This window comes from Epinephelus lanceolatus, chromosome 20 (genome assembly GCF_041903045.1).
Source record: "Epinephelus lanceolatus isolate andai-2023 chromosome 20, ASM4190304v1, whole genome shotgun sequence".
NCBI classification, from domain to species: Eukaryota; Metazoa; Chordata; class Actinopteri; order Perciformes; family Serranidae; genus Epinephelus; species Epinephelus lanceolatus.
The window spans coordinates 30,284,789-30,307,370 of NC_135753.1; the positions used below are offsets into that span (position 1 = coordinate 30,284,789).

A 22,582-nucleotide genomic window follows, 5' to 3' on the forward strand; every position below is an offset into this window, starting at 1 on the left:
CTTTACTGTATTTACAACACTTTATACAACGCTTCGTGCATTACTCTAAATAGATTATACTGTGTTTACTACAACTTACTTCTAAATATACTACAATGTATGTACAGCAACTTTATAGCTTACAGTTAGGTTTTTACAATTTTTACACTTTGATCGATCTGTTAACTGTTTTGACTTGTTTTTTGTCTTTTTTACTTTTCCTTTATCTCTTTGGTTGCAACATTTTAAGCGTTCTGCCCGTGTCAGACCTGTTCTGTCTACGGTGACTCCCCTCCTTCTTGGCTGGGAGGTCACTTTCTTCAAAACAGCGGTATCCACAGAAGCTTTTTTACTTTAGGCCTTTTCTTAATCTCTATTCCCTAAGCTCTCCGTCTAAGCTGTCCCAACGGTTGACTCACACACACCTGCCCCTACAGGCTTAAAGGTGTGCGTGGCAAGTCGCTAGCGGTATCCACGGATTCGCTTTTGAGTACCTCTGACTCTCTTATTTTTGCATTCCGCCCGAGCAGCCTATTGGTTGGCTCAACGCCCCTGCCTTTACAGATTTAAAGGATGCGTTTGTCAAGTCAATAGCGGTAACCACGGATATGCTTTTGAGTATCTCTGACTCTTTTCTTCTCTTATTGTGCACTTTTGTCTCTTTAAATACTTTAAATACTCTTAATACTTTAAATACTTTACTCTTACTACATTCCTCACTACATTTGTTACCATACATTCAGCACACACACGTTCACTCTTTCTTTTGCCTGCTTGGTTTCTCTAGCTCACTCCCCCACATTCCACACACACATACACACACTCACTCACTCACTCACTCACTCACTCCCACATTCACTCTCCATGTTTATCTCTCTAACTTACACACACACACACACACACACACACACAATGTGTTGCACTAGATTCAGTTGTCTCCAGCAATATATCAGCTATATTCCAATGTTGTGTTATTAGTTAGTAATTTTTACATCACATTTTAGGTTCTTTAAGAGAGGAATTTGTCAAATACCTCCGACCTGGGCGGCTCCCAACTGCACCTCAGACGCACCCGGTTTGGGCAGAAAAAAGGCTCTGCTTACCTTATCTGGTGGCCACCTGTACGTCTGATGTGCAGCCAAGCGCCCCCCGATCTCAGGATCCGACCTCCTCGTCCTCCTGGCTGGCTCGCCAAATAATGTAGAAGCAAAAAAGTCAAGGTCCCGAGCCGGGCCAGTTAGCTCGCGACCTCGCTCTTCTCCTCTCAAACGGACTTTCTTTGTCTTCCATTAGATATCAAAAACTCAAATACTCAGAGGTCAAAAAATCACTGGAGACACGTAGAATCAGATGCAACTGAGTTTAATGTGCTCGCAGGCAACAAACACATCACAACCCAAATGAGCCAAGCTCCGGAGCAAGGCTGGAATTTCTTTGTTTGCGCTCGCTCTTTTATCGTAGAATTTCTGCTGAGTCATTTCTTTCCCTTAATCCTTCCCACTTGGCTGTGATCGTAACGATATCCCACCTCTGCTGAGTCACTTTTTCTCCACCATAATGGTGTCATATTTCTGCTGACTCAGCACTTTTTAGTCCTTTCCCCCTCTAGGGTCATTCTCAGGACAAGCTGTAATTCCCCTAATTTTCCACTAGTGTTTTCTGAACCCATCCTCATGCTATTTTTAGAAATGATTCACAGTGAGTCCTAGGTACTTCTCCACCACAATGCTTAAGTGCTCAATAAGTGTGTGTGTGTGTCATAAGAATACATGAAATATTAAACCAGTGTGTAATTTGTCAGTTGCACAGATTATATTGCTTCAACACATATCTTTTAAAGGTCAGCTAAAAGGTACAGTATATGTCTTCAGTAAATCAGTACAGTACACTACACACTCCAGCTTCCTCCAACAGTCCAAAGACATGCAGATTGGGGACTAGGTTAATTGATAACTCTAAATTGTCCGTAGGTGTGAATGTGAGTGTGAATGGTTGTTTGTCTCTATGTGTCAGCCCTGCGATAGTCTGGCGACCTGTCCAGGGTGTACCCTGCCTCTTGCCCGATGTCAGCTGGGATAGGCTCCAGCCCCCCCGCGACCCTCAAGAGGATGAAGCGGTTAGAAGATGAATGAACATACACACTGGTGTTAGAGATGACAGGAGGGCTCTGATCCAAATTTCCACTGGGAAAGCTCTTACCTACAGTACAGCACCTTCTCATTCAATGCGTTTTCTTTATTTTCACGACTATTTACATTGTAGATTCTCACTGAAGGCATCAAAACTATGAATGAACACATGTGGAGTTATGTACTTAACAAAAAAAGGTGAAATAACTGAAAACATGTTTTATATTCTGGTTTCTTCAAAATAGCCACCCTTTGCTCTGATTACTGCTTTGCACACTCTTGGCATTCTCTCGATGAGCTTCAAGAGGTAGTCACCTGAAATGGTTTCCACTTCACAGGTGTGCCTTATCAGGGTTAATTAGTGGAATTTCTTGCTTTATCAATGGGGTTGGGACCATCAGTTGTGTTGTGCTGAAGTCAGGTTAATACACAGCCGACAGCCCTATTGGACAACTGTTAAAATTCATATTATGGCAAGAACCAATCAGCTAACTAAAGAAAAACCAGTGGCCATCATTACTTTAAGAAATGAAGGTCAGTCAGTCCGGAAAATTGCAAAAACTTTAAATGTGTCCCCAAGTGGAGTCGCAAAAACCATCAAGCGCTACAACGAAACTGGCACACATGAGGACCAACCCAGGAAAGGAAGACCAAGAGTCACCTCTGCTACTGAGGATAAGTTCATCCGAGTCACCAGCCTCAGAAATCGCAAGTTAGCAGCAGCTCAGATCAGAGACCAGATGAATGCCACACAGAGTTCTAGCAGCAGACCCATCTCTAGAACAACTGTTAAGAGGAGACTGCGCCAATCAGGCCTTCATGGTCAAATAGCTGCTAGGAAACCACTGCTAAGGAGAGGCAACAAGCAGAAGAGATTTGTTTGGGCCAAGAAACACAAGGAATGGACATTAGACCAGTGGAAATCTGTGCTTTGGTCTGATGAGTCCAAATTTGAGATCTTTGGTTCCAACCGCCGTGTCTTTGTGAGATGCAGAAAAGGTGAACGGATGGATTCCACATGCCTGGTTCCCACTGTGAAGCATGGAGGAGGAGGTGTGATGGTGTGGGGGTGTTTTGCTGGTGACACTGTTGGGGATTTATTCAAAATTGAAGGCACACTGAACCAGCATGGCTACCACAGCATCCTGCAGCGACATGCCATCCCATCCAGTTTGCGTTTAGTTGGACGATCATTTATTTTTCAATAGGACAATGACCCCAAACACACCTCCAGGCTGTGTAAGGGCTATTTGACCAAGAAGGAGAGTGATGGAGTGCTGCGGCAGATGACCTGGCCTCCACAGTCACCGGACCTGAACCCAATCGAGATGGTTTGGGGTGAGCTGGACCGCAGAGTGAAGGCAAAGGGGCCAACAAGTGCTAAACACCTCTGGGAACTCCTTCAAGACTGTTGGAAAACCATTTCAGGTGACTACCTCTTGAAGCTCATGGAGAGAATGCCAAGAGTGTGCAAAACAGTAATCAGAGCAAAGGGTGGTTATTTTGAAGAAACTAGAATATAAAACATGTTTTCAGTTATTTCACCTTTTTTTGTTAAGTACATAACTCCACATGTATTCATTCATAGTTTTGATGCCTTCAGTGAGAATCTACAATGTAAATAGTCATGAAAATAAAGAAAACGCATTGAATGAGAAGGTGTGTCCAAACTTTTGGCCTGTACTGTATATATATAGCAAGGGCCTTGCTTTAGAGAGGTCGCCATCTTGCGCCGCCATGTATGTAAGGCAGACCGAGTGGACAATCCAGCCAGCCAGAGAACGCGTTTCGCGTGTATAAATGAACCAACGAAGACAGCGGAAGGAAGGAAGAAGGAGGAGGAAACAGCAGAGAGTTTTAGTAGTTCGTCGATAGAGAGTAGTGAAAAGTTTTTTAGTCATAAAGTTTGCGAATGGACCACACTTACCACGCAACAGGAGAGAATGAAACCAAACCGTCATCTGCAAGGAAAAGAAGACGCAACTTCACTCCTTGTGATGCACTCTCTGCGGCGCTTTTCCTCCTGATGATATATCTCCCCAGCGATGGTAGCAGTAGCACCGAATCCCATTCTGTGCATTCAGCCTCTCTTCTCTGCCCGCTCAGCATCAAACACATGGAGTTCCTCATCTGTATGCTCCGGCTCAAACAGGTATGGCTCTGGGTCTGTGTCCACTACAAGAAACTCTTCAAAATCGCGTTCAAAGTCGTCCATTGCAGCTACTATAGTCCGGAGATATTGCTAGGCTAAATAAACAGCTGAGCTCTGTTTACAGGCTTCGCTGTCAGTCAGTGTGCGGGCTGGAGATTGGTGGAGCAGAGAGGGGAGGGGGTCCCGACTCGGAATGGTAAACAAGTATGTGTGTAAAGTTATGAAGTGTGTGTGTTGCGCTAGAAGAGTCAGAGTTTGGGACGGAGTCTTTTACCCCCTGGAGTGTTACCAGAGTTTCTGGAGTGCTCAAATAAACTGGCCTTTTTCCCGAATGCTCCTCTGGTCTCCTGCTCGTGAGTGATTCATTACAATATCGTAACATGGTTTAGATTTCTAAATAAATATTCACCTCATCGCTAGATACACCTACTCCTGAAAAACTCGTGCGCAAGGCTTTTTGTCCCTACGAGGCCACCGTCATTTACCCGACGGGAGGGGTGAGCGAGTGAGCCCTGCAATCTAGAATTTGACCACTGATGTCAGTGTTTTCAACCCATTTTACACACTGGCCCTTTAATAGTTTTTATATACTATTATGCTTGCCTTGAAGCTTGGTAGAGCTTATGGTTACACAAAGCGTTTAATTATCCGATGTAATACAAGCACATGTAAATACTGCCCTCCAGTGGCCATAATCTGCAACATCTGATGCTATTATTTTTATTTTGAAAATACTTACCGGAAGTGTCCCTGTGTAATTGTGTCCACAATTTAACTTTAACTTCATTGACTTTAACAATGACGACACAAGCACAGAGGTGTAGTAACACAGTGTCACCACTAGAGGGCAGTATATAGATAGGATTCCATTGCTCTGCCAGATATCAGTTCAACAAGTGTAAAGATTAAAATCTATGGTAGAAAGAGACAAATTAGTGATTTTTAACAGCAAAATGAGAGTAAGAAAAAGTAACTGGCAACTAAGGCTACAACTATAGGACCTTACTTGGCATTGTAACATGCCAGAAGTGATGTTTTTATTGTTTATTATATTATACTTTAATATATTATCATTATATTTCCTCCAGACTCGACTACTGTAACGCACTTCTCAGCGGGATTCCCAGCAAGAGCATACAGAAATTACAACACATTCAAAACAGCGCCGCTAGAATCCTGCTGAGAGTACGTAAATATGAGCACATCACACCCATTCTTCACTCACTACACTGGCTACCCATCTCCGCTCGGATCGACTACAAAGTCTCCCTCCTCACATTCCAGTGCATCCATGGCAATGCCCCCCAGTACCTCAAAGAACTCCTCACCCCCCAGACCTCAGCACGCTCACTCCGCTCCACCAACAGCCACAGACTTCTCCCCCCAAGTGATATATCTCCCCAACGATGACAGCAGTAGCACCGAATCCCATTCTGTGCATTCAGCCTCTCTTCTCGCCCGCTCAGCATCAAACACATGGAGTTCCTCATCTGTATGCTCCGGCTCAAACAGGTATGGCTCTGGGTCTGTGTCCGCTACAAGAAACTCTTCAAAATCGCGTTCAAAGTCGTCCATTGCAGCTACTATAGTCCAGAGATATTGCTAGGCTAAATAAACAGCTGAGCTCTGTTTACCGGCTACGCTGTCAGTCAGTGTGCGGGCTGGAGAGTGGTGGAGCAGAGAGGGGAGGGGGGTCCCCACTCGGAATGGTAAACGAGTATGTGTGTAAAGTTACGAAGTGTGTGTGTTGCGCTAGAAGAGTCAGAGTTTGGGACGGAGTCTTTTATCCCCTGGAGTGTTACCAGAGTTTCTGGAGTGCTCAAATAAACTGGCCTTTTTCCCAAATGCTCCTCTGGTCTCCTGCTCGTGAGTGATTCATTACAATATCGTAACATGGTTTAGATTTCTAAATAAATATTCACCTCATCGCTAGATACACCTACTCCTGAAAAACTCGTGCGCAAGGGTTTTTGTCCCTACGAGGCCACCCTCATTTACCCGACGGGAGGGGTGAGCGAGTGAGCCCTGCAATCTAGAATTTGACCACTGATGTCAGTGTTTTCAACCCATTTTACACACTGGCCCTTTAATAGTTTTTATATACTATTATGCTTGCCTTGAAGCTTGGTAGAGCTTATGGTTACACAAAGCGTTTAATTATCCGATGTAATACAAGCACATGTAAATACTGCCCTCCAGTGGCCATAATCCGCAACATCTGATGCTATTATTTTTATTTTGAAAATACTTACCGGAAGTGTCCCTATTTAACTTTAACTTCATTGACTTTAACAATGACGACACAAGCACAGAGGTGTAGTAACACAGTGTCACCACTAGAGGGCAGTATATAGATAGGATTCCATTGCTCTGCCAGATATCAGTTCAACAAGTGTAAAGATTAAAATCTATGGTAGAAAGAGACAAATTAGTGATTTTTAACAGCAAAATGAGAGTAAGAAAAAGTAACTGGCAACTAAGGCTACAACTATAGGACCTTACTTGGCATTGTAACATGCCAGAAGTGATGTTTTTATTGTTTATTATATTATACTTTAATATATTATCATTATATTTCCTCCAGACTCGACTACTGTAACGCACTTCTCAGCGGGATTCCCAGCAAGAGCATACAGAAATTACAACACATTCAAAACAGCGCCGCTAGAATCCTGCTGAGAGTACGTAAATATGAGCACATCACACCCATTCTTCACTCACTACACTGGCTACCCATCTCCGCTCGGATCGACTACAAAGTCTCCCTCCTCACATTCCAGTGCATCCATGGCAATGCCCCCCAGTACCTCAAAGAACTCCTCACCCCCCAGACCTCAGCACGCTCACTCCGCTCCACCAACAGCCACAGACTTCTCCCCCCAAGTGATATATCTCCCCAACGATGACAGCAGTAGCACCGAATCCCATTCTGTGCATTCAGCCTCTCTTCTCGCCCGCTCAGCATCAAACACATGGAGTTCCTCATCTGTATGCTCCGGCTCAAACAGGTATGGCTCTGGGTCTGTGTCCGCTACAAGAAACTCTTCAAAATCGCGTTCAAAGTCGTCCATTGCAGCTACTATAGTCCAGAGATATTGCTAGGCTAAATAAACAGCTGAGCTCTGTTTACCGGCTACGCTGTCAGTCAGTGTGCGGGCTGGAGAGTGGTGGAGCAGAGAGGGGAGGGGGGTCCCCACTCGGAATGGTAAACGAGTATGTGTGTAAAGTTACGAAGTGTGTGTGTTGCGCTAGAAGAGTCAGAGTTTGGGACGGAGTCTTTTACCCCCTGGAGTGTTACCGGAGTTTCTGGAGTGCTCAAATAAACCCCATGGTTTAAGGACTAAGAGCCGCACACTGGGAGATCGAGCCTTCTGCTCCTCTGCTCCTCGACTGTGGAACACCCTCCCAGAACACCTGAGGGTTCCACAGTCAATTGATTGTTTTAAAAAGGGCCTTAAAACGTACCTTTTTAAAAAATCTTTTAATCTGTAATTTTTGCTCGTGTTACTTTGATAACTGCTTTTAACTCTTGTTTTAACTTATTTTTTCTTTTCTTGCTGTTGTAGCACTTTGAGATTTTTCGTTAAATATAAAGTGCGTTACAAATAAAATTTATTATTATTATTATATTTAGATTTCATGCATGTTGTGCTTTTCATATTTTTTTGCAGTGGTTATCTTCTATTTAGTTGTTTTACATATTGTTTTAAATTATTTTACTCCAGTGTTCAGTTTTATTTGCATGCTTTTATTGTGAAATTGCATCTGCTACTTTTTAATGTGTTTTTACTCCAGGCCAGCAGAAGTGACCTGATTAGTGTAAATACCTGCATCTGTGAGCTTTTACCTTTTTGTATAAACCCTTTGTTTTAATCAGTGAGGCGCAAGGATGCAGGAGGAGCAGCAAATGGTGCGCTAGGGAGGAGAAGACAAAACAGCTGCTATACAGAGGTGCCAGGGAAGCCATGTTGGGAGAAGCAAAAGAACTGTGTAAAGCAGCGAGGCTAACAAGGGGGCAAGGAGGAGCCGCCAACCTGGGGCAGGACAGAGCGGTGCTCCAGCATCGTAAAATGACGTGAGCGTGAGTACCATAACTGCCCATTATTGAAAGTTCTGTGGAAAAGAAACAAAGTCGGCCCAGGCTTGTTGGATTTGTTATTACAGCTCATCTCTCTCTCTCTCTCCTGTTTTTTTTTTTTTTTTATGAGGGCCTCAGGGTATGGTGGCAGAGAGACAAGTTGGTGCGGTCCTGCCACAAGGACAGTGTTCCCCAGCACCGATGAATCTGCTCCCCCAAATTAAGACATTTGAAATTACATATCATTTTAGGCCATTTTAAAGGACTGTTTTAAACTTGCTCTTTTTAGGACATTTTAATTTCTTGTAAGTTTCAATTGTTTTTAGCCTGGGTTTTATTGTAATTTATCAGTACATTTTTGTACACATTGGTTATCCAGTTTGCTCTCCACTTGATCCAAAGAATCCTTTTTATTCAAAATACACTGATCCCTTCACCCCCCTTACAGATGCATATTGAGTACAAAGAGGCACAAAACAACCACAAAGAGATAAAAATGACTAAAGATGCACAGAGTGACCATAAAGGGAGAGAAAATAACCAAAAAGAGATGTAAAACATCTGCAAAGAGACACAAACAAATGCAAAATGACCAAAAAGAGACACAAAACAACCAAAAAGAGACAGAGTGACCAAAAAAATGTCTCTTTAAATGTGTCTCTTGATTTTATGAAGGAGGGATGGTTTGGTTTGACATCCACGTCTGCAGCACACTCAGCAGTGCTTACTCCGGAGAGCAGTATCGGCCAGCAAAGAGAATGCTGTTGGTCGGGTTATGTCGGATGAAGAAGAGGAAGGGGTGGTCTGCGACGAACATGGATGGAAGAGAGCGAGCTGTTATAATGGCACCAGTGGAAGCAGCAGCCTCAGTTCCCTCCTCATTGACATCCACGAAACTCTTGTGAACGACTTTTGACAGTACCAGGTTGTTGGCTGTGGAAAGGCCTGTTAGCAGAGCAGAGAGAGTCCATTGCTTTATCATGCACACTAAATGAGAGATGCAGGCTACCTTGTGTTTTGCATTACTGGCTCTTGTTTTTCGTTGTGCTTGTTTAATTTTCAAGTGCATTTAACAACATTTTTGTTTGGGTGTGGGTTTTCTATGATGTTTGGATTTCTTTTTTTGGTCACGTATGTTGTGCTCCTAAAATAGGAATGCAGTTTGTGTCTCACCCGAAAAGTCACTCTTTCTGACATCAAATGCGTCCACCATGCCCATGCTGAACAGGATATTGTTCATGTCGTAGGTCTCCTCCAGCTTGAATCGAGGTAGACCCACTTTAACATCAGTTTTACGCATCAGGTCTGAACGAGTCCACTCCACAAATTTCTCATAGGTCAGCTGCGCCTCCAGCTAGTGTGAATACAGTATAGATTATTAGTCTGTCTGTTTATAATGGTGCATTTGTTCACTGTATGTGCATATGTGTCCTACCTTCTCCAAGCCTGTTGTGTCGTCCTCTATGTCATTGGGCAGGAAGATGAGCATGCTGAGCTCTTCTCCTTTATAGTGCATCTCTAGGATCTGTCCAAACACATTGAGGTTTTCATTTCAATTTAAAATAATCTGATTTATTCATCCTGAGAAACACGTTGGTATTTGGAGAAAAAAAAACCCCGTCTCTATTAGTTACGTATGGAAATTATGGTAAAAACCATAAGTCTGATGGTTTCAGTCATTATCAAAATGAAACCAACTGTTCTTTGTATCATGGTCAATCTGTCCACTGTATTTAATAGAATGGGCAAAACCATACTGATGTAAAACATGGACTTTACCTTGAAACTGGGATCAGGAACCACGATGAAAAGGAATTCACTTCTCTGGCTCATCATCTTCACCGGCTTAGTGTCACTCTAAAGACAGAGGCAAACAGAACAAGCATTCTTTTTTAAAGTGAGTTATCATCACATCATGCATCAAAATAATGATCTGTATATCATAGTTCTGACCTGAGTTTATGAGCATATCTCTGGTTTTCTATCACTAGACAGACTCAAAACATTTCATTTCTATAGTGAATGCCTGATGTCTTTGCATTTTTCAGTCTGGTAAAACTTTTCACAAGACATGCTAATACCATGTTTTCCATCAAAATCAGTGTTGTTGTTTTTAAATCCCAGAAAACCAGCTAAAAATAGGCAATAGACTATGTTATGTTTAGGAAAGAAACACGGTGAGGATGTGCGTTAAGATGATTCAAACTTCATATAGTTACAAACCCCAGTCTTCCGGGCAAAGTTGTTTTATCTGACACATCCACCTCCCCAAACTGCCTCCCTCTTTATTCTTTGCTTCCTACAGCGGATTGGTCACATGATTGCAGCCTTCCCCAGCACGTGGGTTATACACAGATTACTGGATCATGATTACGAGGGATATGTGCGATATTCAGTGCATTCCTTTTCATAGGAAAATGTATGCATGGTGCTTGAGAACAGCCTGAGCTGATAAATACCCATCACTTCTGCGGAGTCATTTGTCGTGGGAGAGAAAGCCGATTGTAATCTTTCCCATTAAATACAAAAGCCAGATGTTAGTGGGTGTTAGTGGGTTTTGGAAAGGGTAATTGCAGCGGGGATGGGGTGTCATATCAACACAGCTCCAGGATGTAATTCAAGGATATCCCTGAAATTCTATGACCAACAAGAATGCTGGCATTGTTCCCAAACTATTTCTTATTTGGGGAAGAACTTGGATAAAATCTTTTCTAGTCTGCTGCAGTTTGCACACCAGTGGTTTCACTGAGCTACGGCAGATCAAACCACAAACTTTTTAAAACTTAAAGACAGATCACTTTCAAGCTTAAAAATCCCGTCCAGAAAAATAAACACAGCTTTGTAATGGTCTATGATTAGAGTGCCCTGCACATGCCAGCTACAGCATTACAGAGCTCAGGTTAACTGTGCGCAGAGTGCTGCTTTTGTTCCTCAGGTGTTTCTCCACCTTGAGCTGTTTTTGTGCAGGGTTACCTTGTTAATTCTAAACTGAGCATCAACAGTCTCATCCTTGTTGAACTTTTGGTTCCAGAAGCCTTTGAAGTAGATGGCATTGACCAGTACCAGCTTGGTCCTGTCGTCCAACACGCCCTCTACCAGCAAGTCCTTGATTTTACCTTGTGAAGAGTAATGAGCAAATCACTGAAGGTACTATGCAGGATTGTCAGTAATTTTTTATAAACATGCTAGGCAGCCAACCCTACCACCAACCACAGATTCACTTCTGTTTGGCCTTTCGCCTCGCTATATTTGTGTTTTTTTTGGCACTGTGTCTCTTGGATGCCTGCTGCTTATAGTGTCACCTGGTGGCTACCTTTTTATAAAGCCATGACCTCACCCAAACGCTGTGCAGCTACACACCCAAAAACATCCTGAACACAGAAAATAAAAAGGAAATACAGGCAGAGGGCAGAGAGGGATTATTTCATTGTGAGTCTATAAATTGATTTTTATGGAAAATCTTGCAAAGTACATCTTTAAGAAGGAGACACAGGCAGCTCTAGTAATGTTTTCATCCAAAGTTCGGTCAAATTTGAGGTGTAAAAGGCTTGGGTGGGGGCCAACAATTTCAGTCTATGTGATAAGTGTGTCAATATGAGATCTACCTTTTGTCTGCTCCTCAACCCACTCATTGATGTGGACCCTGGCTGCCTCATACTCTTTTATAAAGTCCACAGGCTCCAGCTCGGCTTGGTAGTGTTTTTGGGTTTCTGCTAAGAACTCCTGGAATCATAAAAAGCACAGTGAAATACTCACATTAATCCATTAACAAACACGAGAGATGTCAAGAAATAGACGACTATTTTATTGGCATGAATTTCAGTTGAATGTTGACAGTTTTTAGTTCTTTGAACACAGGATGGATATGTTAATCCCAGAGAACAGGGCTGGTCAATCAATCATTAGTCGCATTCAGTTCCTTCAACTTTTGCATTTTAATTTTATGGTTTAATGGTTTCTGGTTGTTGAATGAGCACATAATCATAGAGTTAGCTGGTTGAGCAACACAGGTGCCACTTTTTTACTGCAACTGTATGGCAGGAGTTTACACAAGTAAAAGGTATACTGTGCAAACTTTAAGGCTGAATTGAAACTCTAAAGTCTGAAAAATCCAACAGTTTCACCACCATAACCAGAAATGAAATCATATGAACAGTTTAAAAAAACTCAGTCAAGTAATATGTTATGTAGATACAGATGGTTTACCTAGCATTTATCAAATCTATACGCTTTATATTGTATACAAGTAAGTATCTCTCTTCTTATAGCCTACTTTGATGGTCAGCTGCCGAGCTGTTGGTAAGCGTCTGTTACCCGGGCAGTGGTAGATTTGGGCAGAGCCTGTCGCTGAATGAAGTCACTCTGACTTCAGCTCAGTGTGCAGGAAAAGAAATGAAGTGAGAAAAGTAAAAAGCTAAAGTCAACCAACATGCTCTATGAGGTACAATTATTTTTTTGCGCTATTGAACTCTTTGGCAGAAATGGTTTATAATTGTTTGTGTTAATGAGCCAACAGGCTAACTAGCCTCTCGAATCCGTCCTATCAGTTTTCCAGTCACCCTTTTTGTTATGACGAACAGACTATCACTGCCTGCTGCTATGGAGAGTTATTGCCTCTCACGCAGGCTCACAACGTTCGTGCTAGTTGGCCGCTGACTGTAGTCTTTGCAGTGTATTCAGTGAAACTCTGGCCGAGGCACAGGCAACATGATGCGACGCAAGAGTCAGCCTTATTGCCACAAGATCTTTGATGTTGGTTTTGTACGTCAATTCAATTCAATGGAACTTTATTTATCCCAAAGGAAATTCTTGTGCCGGAAAATGCTTCAAATTATAGGAACACTAAGTACAATAACAACAATTTAACATTCACAACCTGTACCAACCAGAATAGCCAGTGGGTTCCTAGGGACAGGGTCACTTACTGGACCCAGTTTTAAAAACAATAGAGTATTAAATATCTGGCAAAATATTCAAATGTGTATATATATATATATATATATATATATAAGAAGTGTTACTACAGTACTAAGATACTAGAAACTCTTGTCTGGGCCTTAAAACTAAAACAGCTTTGCTTCATCGGTGTCTGAGCACAACAGGCTCACATACACATACCTCTTTAAACTCAAAGGTCTTCTCCCCATACAGCCTGTTAGCAGTGCTGAGAGCATAGGCGTCATCTGGCTTGTTGATGGCAGCCAGCAGCTTGGCAAACCTGCTGTGGACATTTTCTTCATCATCCTGGGGTTTCAGGTGCTGCAAACAGCCAGAGAAGAACTGAGTGTTACAAAGACACACTGAGCCAGAGAAAAGACAACATTAATATGGGTCATTGGGATTGTGTGACTGTTAAATGATGAGAATAGACACCATAATCATTGGTAATGCTGGTGCTCCGTGCTACAGCGTTGCATACACTGCACTCAGAGGCAACCATTATGGAGAGAGAAAATTAAACTTTTTGCACTTTTATTACATGGTCAGTCTTTTCTTTTTGAATAATGCTACCATAGTGGCCATTGTGTATGTGCTAAATGCTGCCCAGTGATAGTGACATAAAATGGATGATTTTGGAGACATTGTTCTCATCATTTACTGTAGATAGAATGACTTTCTGCAAAACCTCCCATGACTTTTAATTTTTCTTTATGAGACTTTCGGCACCTTTTGAAAAGAAAGTGGAAGAAGGCAAAACCAGACCAAACTTTAACAAGCTTTAACAGCTATAACATTCATATAAAATAACCTGTGGGGAGTTTTTTTTAGAATTCACTCATTTACCCACCATTTTGTTGTTTTACTTTATCATGGACCAAAGAAAAGTTAGGGTGGAGTGCTTTTGTTACGGTGCCAAAACACTGAATTTCCCATCTGCTGCATAAATCTGATTGTTTTGTTGTTTTAAGCTTCACATTACACTTAATATTCCTAAATCAAAGCTGCAGGTATCAGAATTAGCAAGCAGTGGGCAGTGGAGCAGTGGGAAATGAAGTATAAAATACTCTGGAACCAAAATCTCAGACTTCCTCACCAGGTGACATCACCAAGTTTAATCATTAATCATTCCCTTTATTTTGGGTTTCCTATCACCTTGAGCAGATAGTCTGGCAGTTTGCTGCACTGCTTTAACTGCATCCGCATCTGCATCTGCGACTGCATCGCAGACCGCCCATCTGTTGGCTGTGCCTCCTCCGATGCCGGTTGCTGTTCCTCAGTGAAGCAGAGGACCTGGGGATGTAAATGATAGTTTCTCTTATTAAGATAACTTTGTGTATGTGTATGCGCGTGTGTGTGTGTGCAACTGCACTCTCTGGTGACTAACTTGTGTAATAAACCTCTCCACGCCCTCTTGTTGAATCGCAGACACACACACCAAGGCATACATGTGCAGACACGTTGTCTTCACCACAACTAACGCCTAACTCACTCACTCCCAGGGCTAATGCCCTCTTGTTAACTGTAAATGGTCAACCGTTAACATTTACCACAATGTATTACCACTATTAACAATAAACTGTGAGGCTGTCCCTTGCTTTGGCTCTGTTTGTATTCATGGCCTCATTCATCAGCTTCACATCTGACTGAATAATTGCTCCATCGGCATCCAATGTGTGCAACCATTGGGTACAAAGCCAAAGAAGGCACAATTCATTCAAACCAGGCTATCTGGTTTAAAGTTTATCCGATAAAATCAAATAATTATGAAATAAATCAAATGATGAAGCAACCATCTCTGCAACTCCCATTCCTATTTCCCTTTATTATCTCCCAGGTGCAAGGGTGTGTAATACAGAATGATCATGGCTTGTTTGCTTAATCTCAAATTTCTTTTGTAATTTGCAAAGTACGCTGCTTTAACAGCACAGTTTTGTTCTGGGGTCACTCAAATCTGGACAGTGGCTACAAGTGGTCAAACTTTTTGAGTGCTGGAAGAAGTTTTCACATCCTTTAGTAAAAGTGCAATACAATTCTGTAAAAGGTAAATGAACGGAAGTATTAAAAACAAAATGAGAGTAAGAAAAATTAACTGGCAACTAGAGGGTAACTTTGGGGGTGGCTTGGGAACTGGAGGGTCATCAGTTCAAGTCCCTGTATGAACCAAGTATCACAGTGGGATTGGTAGCTGGAGAGGTGCCAGTTCACCTCCAGGGCACCGCTGGCACGCCACTGAGCAAGGCAATGAACCCCCAGCTGCTCGGGTATCACTCCAAGGCAGCCCCCTCGCTCCAAAATCTTTCTATCTAATGCATGTATAGGTTCTGTTTGTGCATGTGTGTGTATTTTGGGTCTGTGTGAATAAGACAACAGAGTGAAAAAAAATGTAATATCCCCTCTGGAATTAATTAAGTATATCTTCATCTTCTTCTTCTCCTTAAAGCTACAACAAAATGCAGTGACAAGTATGATATTGGCCTCTCAAATGGAGTAGATGAAGTGGAATAAAGGTTTGAAGTCGGAGAAATGGAAGTACTCATGTAAAGTACAAGCACCTTAAAATTTTACTTCAGTACAGTAAATGTGCTAAGTTACATTCCACCAACAAAATTCACTCAAGAAAGGATCATATCGCTCACATTTTGGCTTTCATGCTTTCTTTGCTGATCATTTTTGTGATCTACAAATCAGGAATTGAACCATTCCTCCTCCGATTTTCCGAAGCAGAATGGAATAGATCCCTGTCATTTCTGCTGACGCAGGAAGATAGAATGAGTAATCAAAGCATGTGCAGGCACTTTCACCTGCCACACCCAACCAACGCTGCCAGATAGTTACATGTAGGTAAGAGCTTTCCCAGTGGAAATTTGGATCAGAGCCCTCCTGTCATCTCTAACACCAGTGTGTATGTTCATTCATCTTCTAACCGCTTCATCCTCTTGAGGGTCACGGGGGGGCTGGAGCCTATCCCAGCTGACATCGGGCAAGAGGCAGGGTACACCCTGGACAGGTCGCCAGACTATCGCAGGGCTGACACATAGAGACAAACAACCATTCACACTCACATTCACACCTACGGACAATTTAGAGTTATCAATTAACCTAGTCCCCAATCTGCATGTCTTTGGACTGTGGGAGGAAGCTGGAGTGCCCGGAGAGAACCCACGCTGACATGGGGAGAACATGCAAACTCCGTACAGAAGGGCTCCCACACCCGGGATTGAACCGGCAACCCTCTTGCTGTGAGGCGACAGTGCTAGCCGCCCAACACCAGTGTGTGTCAGTGCTTTTAAAATTACTTGGAAGATGCCTTTTCAGTCAACTGATCATCAACTGGCGGTGAGTTGGATCAGATAGTGGGGGAGGCTGACAGACCTGGTAAGCCCAAACATGAAATGAGGGTGAATTAGGAATGTCTGGCTGAGGACCCTGGCTGTGAGGTCTTCAACTCCTTCCTCTAGAGGCATTTTCTGTATTTTGGGGAGGCTATAGAGAAGGACTTTTGCTTGGCCTCATGAAAGTTCTGGGAAACCATTAGACACCTCAGGAGGGAAAGCAGGGTTGCTCTCAGGCTGTGTTCAGCAGGGGAGGACAACTGCTGACACGGACTGGGGTTATTATCAAATGGTAGAAAGCATGTAGAGGAACCTGAACCAGACCACCACATCTTCTGTGGAGGGGGCAGAGTCTGAAGACTCAGGGGAATATCCCTGGCAGGGCGCCAGATGTGGGTGAGCTTCTCCCTGAGACGCTAAAGCCTCTGGACATTGTGAGGCTGTTTTGGCTGACACGCCTCCAACACCTTGATGAACCAGATCAACCATTTTTCAAAGACATTTGATGTCATGCTTGTATAAACACACCCAAATGGGTGTGATACCATGAGAACTGTAACTCTGTTCACTTCCACAGTGTGTGTGTGTGTGTGTGTGTGTGTACTGTACCTTGGACATCTGTGTGGCCGTGTTGACCCTGGCCCCAATCATCACCATAGCCAGGGCTGAAGAGATGCTGAACGGGGAGAAGAAGATATTCCCGGTCTTGTCTTCATTGCTCAGCTTTTTGAATAAAGCCAGAAGGAAGGTGGTGTTGGCCTTGGTTATCTTGGATGGGGCTCTTGTCTCCATTTTGTCTGAAACAGAGCAAAGCATTATTCATCACACTATAAACTGTTGCATATATTTTACCTGAAAAGTTAAATAAGACGAGATATGTTTCTCTGACTAAGTGAAACACAATTAGCTTTTAAAAAGTTTAAATAGGTAAGCATCAATCTCTTAATAACATATAATATGAATTTAAGCAGCTTTTGCAAACCTTTAACTGTTTCGTACTTATGTTTTATACAACTTGGGAGTGTCCCTTCCAACAATGCTATCACCTCCCAGACATGTCAAGACAAATCCCCTTACCTTCAGGTTCCTCTACATGCTCTTTCTACCATTTGATAATAACCCCAGTCCGTGTCAGCAGTTGTCCTCCCCTGCTGAACACAGCCTGAGAGCAGCCCTGCTTTCCCTCCTGAGGTGTCTAATGATTTCCCAGAACTTTCATGAGGCAAAGCAAAAGTCCTTCTCTATAGCCTCCCTAAATTCCTCCTACATCTGGGTTTTTGCTTTGGCAACCACCTCAGCTGCAGCCCTTGTGCTTGGCCTTATGGGCAAACAATACCCGTCTGCTGTTTCAGGCGATCCCTGGGTCAACCAGACCTAAAAGGCTTCCTTCACTGCCAGTGTCTACCAGCAGGTTCTTAGGTTGCCGCCACAAGAAGCACTGATAGTCTTCCAACCACAACTTTTGGCAACAGCCTCCACAGTGGAGGCTTTAAACATGGCCCACTTGGACTCCATGTCCCCCAGCATCCCCTGTGATGTACAGAAAATGCCTCTAGAGGAAGGAGTTGAAGACCTCACAGCCAGGGTCCTCAGCCAGACATTCCTAATTCACCCTCATTTCATGTTTGGGCTTACCAGGTCTGTCAGCCTCCCCCACTATCTGATCCAACTCACCACCAGGTGATGATCAGTTGACTGAAAAGGCATCTTCCAAGTAATTTTAAAAGCACTGACACACACTGGTGCTGGGCGGCTAGCACTGTCGCCTCACAGCAAGAGGGTTGCCGGTTCAATCCCGGGTGTGGGAGCCCTTCTGTACGGAGTTTGCATGTTCTCCCCATGTCAGCGTGGGTTCTCTCCGGGCACTCCAGCTTCCTCCCACAGTCCAAAGACATGCAGATTGGGGACTAGGTTAATTGATAACTCTAAATTGTCCGTAGGTGTGAATGTGAGTGTGAATGGTTGTTTGTCTCTATGTGTCAGCCCTGCGATAGTCTGGCGACCTGTCCAGGGTGTACCCTGCCTCTTGCCCGATGTCAGCTGGGATAGGCTCCAGCCCCCCCGCAACCCTCAAGAGGATGAAGCGGTTAGAAGATGAATGAACATACACACTGGTGTTAGAGATGACAGGAGGGCTCTGATCCAAATTTCCACTGGGAAAGCTCTTACCTACATGTAACTATCTGGCAGCGTTGGTTGGGTGTGGCAGGTGAAAGTGCCTGCACATGCTTTGATTACTCATTCTATCTTCCTGCGTCAGCAGAAATGACAGGGATCTATTCCATTCTGCTTCGGAAAATCGGAGGAGGAATGGTTCAATTCCTGATTTGTAGATCACAAAAATGATCAGCAAAGAAAGCATGAAAGCCAAAATGTGAGCGATATGATCCTTTCTTGAGTGAATTTTGTTGGTGGAATGTAACTTAGCACATTTACTGTACTGAAGTAAAATTTTAAGGTGCTTGTATTTTACATGAGTACTTCCATTTTCTCCGACTTCAAACCTTTATTCCACTTCATCTACTCCATTTGAGAGGCCAATATCATACTTGTCACTGCATTTTGTTGTAGCTTTAAGGAGAAGAAGAAGATGAAGATATACTTAATTAATTCCAGAGGGGATATTACATTTCTTTTCACTCTGTTGTCTTATTCACACAGACCCAAAATACACACACATGCACAAACAGAACCTGTACATGCATTAGATAGAAAGATTTTGGAGCGAGGGGGCTGCCTTGGAGTGATACCCGAGCAGCTGGGGGTTCATTGCCTTGCTCAGTGGCGTGCCAGCGGTGCCCTGGAGGTGAACTGGCACCTCTCCAGCTACCAATCCCACTGCGATACTTGGTTCATACAGGGACTTGAACTGATGACCCTCCAGTTCCCAAGCCACCCCCAAAGTTACCCTCTAGTTGCCAGTTAATTTTTCTTACTCTCATTTTGTTTTTAATACTTCCGTTCATTTACCTTTTACAGAATTGTATTGCACTTTTACTAAAGGATGTGAAAACTTCTTCCAGCACTCAAAAAGTTTGACCACTTGCAGCCACTGTCCAGATTTGAGTGACCCCAGAACAAAACTGTGCTGTTAAAGCAGCGTACTTTGCAAATTACAAAAGAAATTTGAGATTAAGCAAACAAGCCATGATCATTCTGTATTACACACCCTTGCACCTGGGAGATAATAAAGGGAAATAGGAATGGGAGTTGCAGAGATGGTTGCTTCATCATTTGATTTATTTCATAATTATTTGATTTTATCGGATAAACTTTAAACCAGATAGCCTGGTTTGAATGAATTGTGCCTTCTTTGGCTTTGTACCCAATGGTTGCACACATTGGATGTCGATGGAGCAATTATTCAGTCAGATGTGAAGCTGATGAATGAGGCCATGAATACAAACAGAGCCAAAGCAAGGGACAGCCTCACAGTTTATTGTTAATAGTGGTAATACATTGTGGTAAATGTTAACGGTTGACCATTTACAGTTAACAAGAGGGCATTAGCCCTGGGAGTGAGTGAGTTAGGCGTTAGTTGTGGTGAAGACAACGTGTCTGCACATGTATGCCTTGGTGTGTGTGTCTGCGATTCAACAAGAGGGCGTGGAGAGGTTTATTACACAAGTCTGTCACCAGAGAGTGCAGTTGCACACACACACACGCGCACACACACACAAAGTTATCTTAATAAGAGAAACTATCATTTACATCCCCAGGTCCTCTGCTTCACTGAGGAACAGCAACCGGCATCGGAGGAGGCACAGCCAACAGATGGGCGGTCTGCGATGCAGTCGCAGATGCAGATGCGGATGCAGTTAAAGCAGTGCAGCAAACTGCCAGACTATCTGCTCAAGGTGATAGGAAACCCAAAATAAAGGGAATGATTAATGATTAAACTTGGTGATGTCACCTGGTGAGGAAGTCTGAGATTTTGGTTCCAGAGTATTTTATACTTCATTTCCCACTGCTCCACTGCCCACTGCTTGCTAATTCTGATACCTTGCTGCAGCTTTGATTTAGGAATATTAAGTGTAATGTGAAGCTTAAAACAACAAAACAATCAGATTTATGCAGCAGATGGGAAATTCAGTGTTTTGGCACCGTAACAAAAGCACTCCACCCTAACTTTTCTTTGGTCCATGATAAAGTAAAACAACAAAATGGTGGGTAAATGAGTGAATTCTAAAAAAAACCCTCACAGCCAGGGTCCTCAGCCAGACATTCCTAATTCACCCTCATTTCATGTTTGGGCTTACCAGGTCTGTCAGCCTCCCCCACTATCTGATCCAACTCACCGCCAGTTGATGATCAGTTGACTGAAAAGGCATCTTCCAAGTAATTTTAAAAGCACTGACACACACTGGTGCTGGGCGGCTAGCACTGTCGCCTCACAGCAAGAGGGTTGCCGGTTCAATCCCGGGTGTGGGAGCCCTTCTGTACAGAGTTTGCATGTTCTCCCCATGTCAGCGTGGGTTCTCTCCGGGCACTTGTAGAAGCAAAAAAGTCAAGGTCCCGAGCCGGGCCAGTTAGCTCGCGACCTCGCTCTTCTCCTCTCAAACGGACTTTCTTTGTCTTCCATTAGATATCAAAAACTCAAATATTCAGAGGTCAAAAAATCACTGGAGACACGTAGAATCAGATGCAACTGAGTTTAATGTGCTCGCAGGCAACAAACACATCACAACCCAAATGAGCCAAGCTCCGGAGCAAGGCTGGAATTTCTTTGTTTGCGCTCGCTCTTTTATCATAGAATTTCTGCTGAGTCATTTCTTTCCCTTAATCCTTCCCACTTGGCTGTGATCGTAACGATATCCCACCTCTGCTGAGTCACTTTTTCTCCACCATAATGGTGTCATATTTCTGCTGACTCAGCACTTTTTAGTCCTTTCCCCCTCTAGGGTCATTCTCAGGACAAGCTGTAATTCCCCTAATTTTCCACTAGTGTTTTCTGAACCCATCCTCATGCTATTTTTAGAAATGATTCACAGTGAGTCCTAGGTACTTCTCCACCACAATGCTTAAGTGCTCAATAAGTGTGTGTGTGTGTCATAAGAATACATGAAATATTAAACCAGTGTGTAATTTGTCAGTTGCACAGATTATATTGCTTCAACACATATCTTTTAAAGGTCAGCTAAAAGGTACAGTATATGTCTTCAGTAAATCAGTACATTACACTACATTCCCCCCTTTGGGGCTCCATAGTCCCATATAATATCTTAAATCACAGCAAGGGGGAGAAAATATATATATCCCCCCTTTGGGACTTCATAGTCCCATACCATTAAGATTTAGATTGGCTATTATCACACATGAATCATTTTCCAGTGATCAACATCAGTAGAGCTGCACATAAGTCATACTTCATTGATTATCAGCAGTATCTGTCACACATTTTGTCATCCGTAGGTATCACACACAATTCATGATTATCACCTCGAATAATTCGTATGTATATAGAGTATAAGAGCTAGCCTAATAATGTCTTTGTTTTTCTTGTTGCATGATTAATCATAATGACATTCTTATACAGTGGTTGTGACTACAGTCGTTACTGGTATTTTCTTCAGTGAATACATGATAACTTCACATATACCGGGTACAGTAAGCAAGGTACATAGTTATCTTTGCTGTTAATGCTGCCAAGTTACTGTCCGTCGGGCACATAGGCGGATGTACCAGTCATCCGCAGGCGCCGGTAGGACGCCACCTGATCCCCTCAGCATCTCAATCTTCCGTTGCAGCACGTGGTGGTTGACCAGTTGCCGCTGTAGGTCATCCCTAGCCTGGGCTCAAATGGGGGCTGGTCCTCTGACATGGCTGGGCGCTCTTGGTAGGCCAACCCTGGATTCTGCTGCTTTGGATACAGGGATCTCCACATGCTGGCCATGCTCTGCACCAATCTGTGTGTTAGAAAGGACATTGTTTAGTTCAATTCACTTCCCTCCTTTTCCTCCTAATTGCCCTG

General features: G+C 43.2%; 2 protein-coding genes across 2 annotated transcripts in view; one reads left to right on the forward strand and one right to left on the reverse strand.

Moving 5' to 3' along the window:
• LOC144458910 (leukocyte elastase inhibitor A-like) overlaps positions 1-22,582 on the forward strand; it is a 256,223-nt gene that overhangs the window by 44,081 nt on the left and 189,560 nt on the right.
• On the reverse strand, positions 8,725-22,495 carry LOC144458871 (leukocyte elastase inhibitor A-like). Its single transcript, XM_078162607.1, has 10 exons — positions 22,357-22,495; positions 17,221-17,408; positions 14,432-14,569; positions 13,457-13,597; positions 11,944-12,061; positions 11,312-11,454; positions 10,118-10,195; positions 9,774-9,863; positions 9,512-9,692; positions 8,725-9,283 (listed from the first exon to the last, which is right to left on the reverse strand). Exons 1-10 carry the CDS (start codon positions 22,493-22,495, stop codon positions 9,063-9,065), a joined length of 1,437 nt encoding a protein of 478 aa, XP_078018733.1. The 3' UTR covers positions 8,725-9,062.

Coding starts and splice junctions, on each gene's coding strand:
- LOC144458871 (XM_078162607.1), bottom strand. CDS start 22,495: ATGTGGAGATCCCTGTATCCAAAGCAGCAGAATCCAGGGTTGGCCTAC. Junction 13,598..14,431: donor TGCCAGACTATCTGCTCAAG/GTGATAGGAAAC, acceptor GGCTGTTTGCAG/CACCTGAAACCCCAGGATGA. Junction 12,062..13,456: donor AGACCTTTGAGTTTAAAGAG/GTATGTGTATGT, acceptor TTATGATTCCAG/GAGTTCTTAGCAGAAACCCA.